Here is a 5252-nt window from a genome sequence, read left to right as displayed (position 1 = left end):
TTGAAGTCTTAAATCCATTCATGTTATTTTTAGATGGAGAGACTTGTTAATGTTCATTACATGGACAAGGAGGCATTCTTGAGTAACAATGCCGACACGGGTGAGGAACCATTGGTTTTTGATACAAGCCCTAGCTATGAGGATGTTGTTGCAAAAGTGAGACAAGTCTTAGAGTGGATGGACACCAATGTTGATGTTAAGTTAATAGGAAGGTATGATGTTGGAGTTGGAGCCAAATCTCGCTTGAAAAGTATGCCTATCACCTCGGATTTGCATTGGGATGTATACAAGGAAAAAGTATCCCAATCGGAAGACAAGTCACTTGAATTGTTTGCCACCAAGGTTGAATCTCCTCGGTTTACCATTGATTTGAACCGGCATGTCTCTTCCCCAATGGATGACATGAGCGAGAGGACAATGGTGCCACTTGTTGAGCATAGGGTTGTGGTTGATGCCCCCAATGTTTATCCCCCACCACGTCCCCGTGTACCATCTATCAAAGCAAATGAGGTTGAGTTGTATGCCCCCAATGCTTCTAGCCAACCACCAACTAGCCAAGCAAATGAAGTTGAGGTGATTGCTAGTGACGAAGTAATTCAAGAGGATGAAGATGTTTATGATGACGACGAAGAGCAAGAGGAAGGGTTTCATGGTAATGATGTTGGTGACTTGGATGCGTACATAGCGCAAAAGGACAGGGATCGTGACTTGCCTTTTAGGTGTCAATATGCGTATGACTCGGATGACGAGGGTCCAGTTGAACAGTTGGACGAGGATGGATTCACAAAGGAGGAGAACCAAATCCACTTTGAGCTGACGGGCTTACAAAAAAGAACTCACTTGTTTAAAGATCTCAGCCTTGCCCATAAAGCTGTTGTTGACGGTGGAATGAGAATGACGGCGATTGAGCCAACACCATGCCCGGATCCAGGAGAACCAAGGGTGGAGAATGAGGACGAGAATGCTTATTTGAAGAAAGGATTGAAGTTTCTGAGCTTGCCTATGCTGAAGTTTTGGTTGGCTAACTATGCCATTCGAAACCATAGGCCAATTTATGTTGAGCACTCGGACACGAAGTTGCGTTACACCGTGGTGTGTGAGCAAAAGGAATGCACATGGAAGGTTCGTGCAAGAAAGCTTAAAGAAACCGAAGAATGGGTGTTGAAAAGTTGTGATACCACTCATAGATGCAAACCGCCATCGAAACGACTTAGAAAGACACACCGTCAACTCACATCTGAGTATCTCGGATACAAATGGATGAAAGACATAGCCTTTGATCCCACTGTGAAAGTGAGGTTTCTCATGCGGACGGTGAAAAAACAATTTGGTTATGAAGTCAAGTATGGGAAGGCATGGAAGGCAAAGGCAAATGCTATTAGGATGTTGTATGGTGGTTATGAAGAAGCATACAACCAGCTCCCAAGGTTGTTGGCCGCGATTGCACATAGGAACCCGGGCATGTTTCATGTGGTCGAGGATCACGAGGGAGTGTTCCACCGTGCCTTCTGGAGTTATGGACAATGTGTGGAGGCGTTTCAGCATTGTCTTCCGGTCTTGTCTATAGATGGCACGTTCTTGACCGGTAGATATAAGGGCACACTAATGGTAGCAATGGCGCACTCATCAAACGACAACGTGTTGCCGTGTGCATTTGCTTTGGTGCCTTCAGAGCACCAAGACAACTGGGAGTGGTTCATGGGTCATGTTAGGCACAACATGATTGGGGCTAGGGAGGTATGCATCATATCGGACCGGCATCATGGCATACTCAAGGCAATGGACATTGTTATTCCAGGATTTCCAAAGCTTCACCACAGATGGTGCATGAGGCATTTCGTGGCCAACTTTTACCGGGCATGTAAGAGCAAGGAGTTCAGCAAAGACCTTACCCATGTATGTGTGGCCTTCACCACCCAAGGTTTCGATGCTCGGTACAACAAACTCTTTACAGCGGTGAACGAAGGGGGAAAAGAGTTCTTAACTAGGAATTTAAGCGAGAAGCACAAGTGGGCACGCGCTCATGACGATGGTGGTTGGCGATATGGCGACATGACGAGCAATCTCGTAGAATGTTTCAACAATGTGTTGAAGGGTGCTCGTGCATTGCCGGTGACTGCAATAGTGGAGTACACCTTCTTCAAGCTTAATGAGTACTTTCAGAGGCATTCTGAAGAGACTGCAAAATGGATAGGTGAAAAAAAGGATTATCCGGAAAAGGTTGATGAATGGTTGCAGTTACAAGCAAGCAAGTCTTCACGGCAACAAGTTATCATATTCGATAGACTTGAAATGATCTATCAAATTGATGAGCCAGGTGGCACAACACGAGACGGTAGACAATATGGTGGTGATGCATTTGAGGTGAAACTGAAGACTCGGTGGTGCCAGTGCGAGAGGCCTAGTAAGTATCATTGGCCATGCTCGCATTTGATAACGGCGGCGAAGGTGAGAAACATACATGTTAATGATGGAAAGACCGTGAGGATGCAAGAGTTCCATGTAAGTTACTAGGTTGACATGGGCGCCAAGATTTCACCCTTTCTTGGACCAATCACAGTGGCCTGAGTACCATGGCCCTCATATTAGGCCAGACCCTCTTCTGAAGGTGGAGACGAAGGGTAGAAGGAGAACTAAGAGGTTCAGGGGTGATATGGATGACCTGGCTGGATACACTGGCATGAAACAATTTGGTAGCGGTCATTTCATGGAGGCTCCTGACATTATCAACTGTGGGGTGTGCGGTGAAGGGGGACACAATGAGCGGACATGCAAGAATAAGAAAACCAAAAAAAGAAAAACAAGTCGTGGAGGCGGCACCGATGGTGAACGAGGTGGAAGAGGTGACGGTGGTGGTGGTCGAGGAAGCACAAGTGTCAGAGGTGGTAGTGGTGGTCGTAGAGGGAGCACAAGTGCTAGAGGTGCTAGTGTTCATAGAGGGAGTACAAGTGCTAGAGGTGGTGGTCGAGCTAGCACAAGTGCTAGAGGTGGTGGTCGAGCTAGCACAAGTGCTAGAGGTGGTGGTCGAGCAGGCACAAGTGCTAGAGGTGGTGGTGGTCGGAGAGGAAGCACAAGTGCTAGAGGTGGTGGTGGTCGTAGAGGAATGGTTGATAATGGATCGGCCTTCGGTTATTTGCTTAATCCAGATGGTTGATCTAATAATAATGGTATATTATTTGTTCATACAATTCCTAGCATTTATTCATTTACTGTATTTACGCATTTACTCTCTTTATGTCTTGTGCTAACAATTGTTCTTTTTGTAGGCATGGCTTCATCCGGTTCTAGGACGAGGCCGGCGTGCGCAGACCAAGAGGACATGCCGAAGACATGGATGGAGGCCAGTTTGGACAAAGAGAAGGAGAAGGATGTGCCCACACCACCATGTTGGTGTGGTGATGTTTGCAAGCTGAAGGTGTCCACTGACCGCAACAAGTCATGGACAGAAGGTAGAAGGTTTTTCGTGTGTCCCAACTATGCACATGATCGTCGAAGGCCAACTAACGCATATGACATACCACCGGTATGTTAGGTGTACATACAAAATATGTCTAACAAAATCATGGTTTATATGTAGTCCCCTCCTCCACTTTGCAAGTACTTCACTTGGATAGATCACGAGGTACCAAAAGATGTCCAAGAGGACCAACGTCGAGATTGGTTACGGAGGCAGCGCCTATTCGAGGAGTCCTATGCACGGGGATTGGAGCGGGAGCGTCGTGAGAAGGAGGCTCGTGAGCGCAAGAAGCGTGAACAAGAGAGGGCACGCAAAGAGAAGGAGGCTCGTCAAGAAGAGAGGGCAAGAAAACTTGCAAGGGCTCGCGATGCACGAGAGGAGGACGAGGCACGTGACAAGAAGGGAAAGTGGCCCCGTACTACTCAGTAGACAAATGGAAAGGCACCGGCGTCGATGATGAACTGTCGAGACTTTGTTTAATGTATGAACTTGTTATTCGAGACCTTGTGTGGTCATGAACTACTTATGTCATTCGAGACATCGTGTGTGAACTTGTTATTCGAGACCTTGTGTGGTCATGAACTACTTATGTGCAAACTATGCTTTGTTCATATTTTTGTTTGATTTCCAATGTTTAAAAATGTGTGCAACAAGTTTAAAAGAGAGCACTTTGCCTAGTTTGCAAATGTGCACACCCAGACGCCAGGGTTCCTGGCGTCTGGGTCCCTATCCAGAGAGCTTTTTCCCAGTTTGCAAATGTGCACAACCAGACGCCAGCCCTGGCGTCTGGTTGTGCACATTTGCAAACTGGGAAAAAGCTCTCTGGATAGGGACCCAGACGCCAGGAACCCTGGCGTCTGGGTGTGCACATTTGCAAAATGCTCTCTGGATCGGGCATCAGACAGATCAGACAGGGGTCTGTTTACCTGCGCGAGCAAAATGATCCAGACGCCAGGGTGTGCATAGCCAGACGCCAAAGACCCTGGCGTCTGGGTCCTTATCCTATCCAGAGAGCAAATATCGTGTGGATAAGATTCCCACCTCTACCCCTCTCATCCATTCATCTCCACCCCACCTCTACCCCTGTCATTCCTTTCATCTCCACTCACTCTCACTCTCACCTCTAGCCGTCTCGTCCACTCACTCTCATCCAGTACCATAACCCCCCTCAAATCTCTCACAAATCGGTCCGGTTTCACCGTTGGATCTTCAGGATTTCGAAACTAGAAGGTAAATCAACTACACCCCCACTTATTGGTTGGTTTCAGGATCTCCAGTATCATAGTTTTGTGTAAACCCTAGTTTGTTTGCTTTCCTCGTGGTTTAATGTATCATAGGTTAGGTACTAAGAGATTTGTGTGTTGTAGATGGCTAATGGTACTCAGTGGGTGCTTAGCCCTGTTGTTCATGTCCAAGGCTTTTCTCCATGTGTTGTGCAAGTTAGTGAAGTGGACCTCACTTTTGATTGGTTGAAGACTAAATTCATGTTGAAGCAAGGGTTGAAGGAAGAGGATTTTGTGTACTACGTCAGCAGGAAGCAGTCAGATGGCCCCGGAGAAAGAAAATTGGTTGACATAACTGATGATGACAAGATTCAAGAAATGCTGCAAGAATGGAAATGGAAAAGGGTTGTTGACTTGCATTGCTACAGGAAACCGAGTTATATGCGATGTTCATGTCGTTTCAACTATCGTGGACCATCGTGGTCATGAACTACTTATGTCATTCGAGACTATTTGTGTAATTTGAGATTATGTGATGAACTTCTCATTCGAGACTATTTGTGTAATTTGAG

General features: G+C 46.6%; 1 protein-coding gene across 1 annotated transcript; it reads left to right on the top strand.

The window, feature by feature from the left end:
* Window positions 1-3268: 3268 nt before the first annotated feature.
* LOC147982982 (uncharacterized) lies at window positions 3269-4054 on the top strand. The gene is made up of 2 exons (XM_087539405.1): window positions 3269-3523; window positions 3578-4054. Exons 1-2 carry the CDS (start codon window positions 3269-3271, stop codon window positions 3884-3886), a joined length of 564 nt encoding a protein of 187 aa, XP_087395531.1. The 3' UTR covers window positions 3887-4054.
* The last annotated feature ends 1198 nt before the right edge of the window (window positions 4055-5252 follow it).

This window comes from Triticum urartu, chromosome 2A (genome assembly GCF_056163025.1).
Source record: "Triticum urartu cultivar PI428250 chromosome 2A, HENAU_Tu73, whole genome shotgun sequence".
NCBI lineage: Eukaryota > Viridiplantae > Streptophyta > Magnoliopsida > Poales > Poaceae > Triticum > Triticum urartu.
Note: the sequence above shows the minus strand (reverse complement) of the source record. Positions and strands in the feature narration are given on the sequence as shown.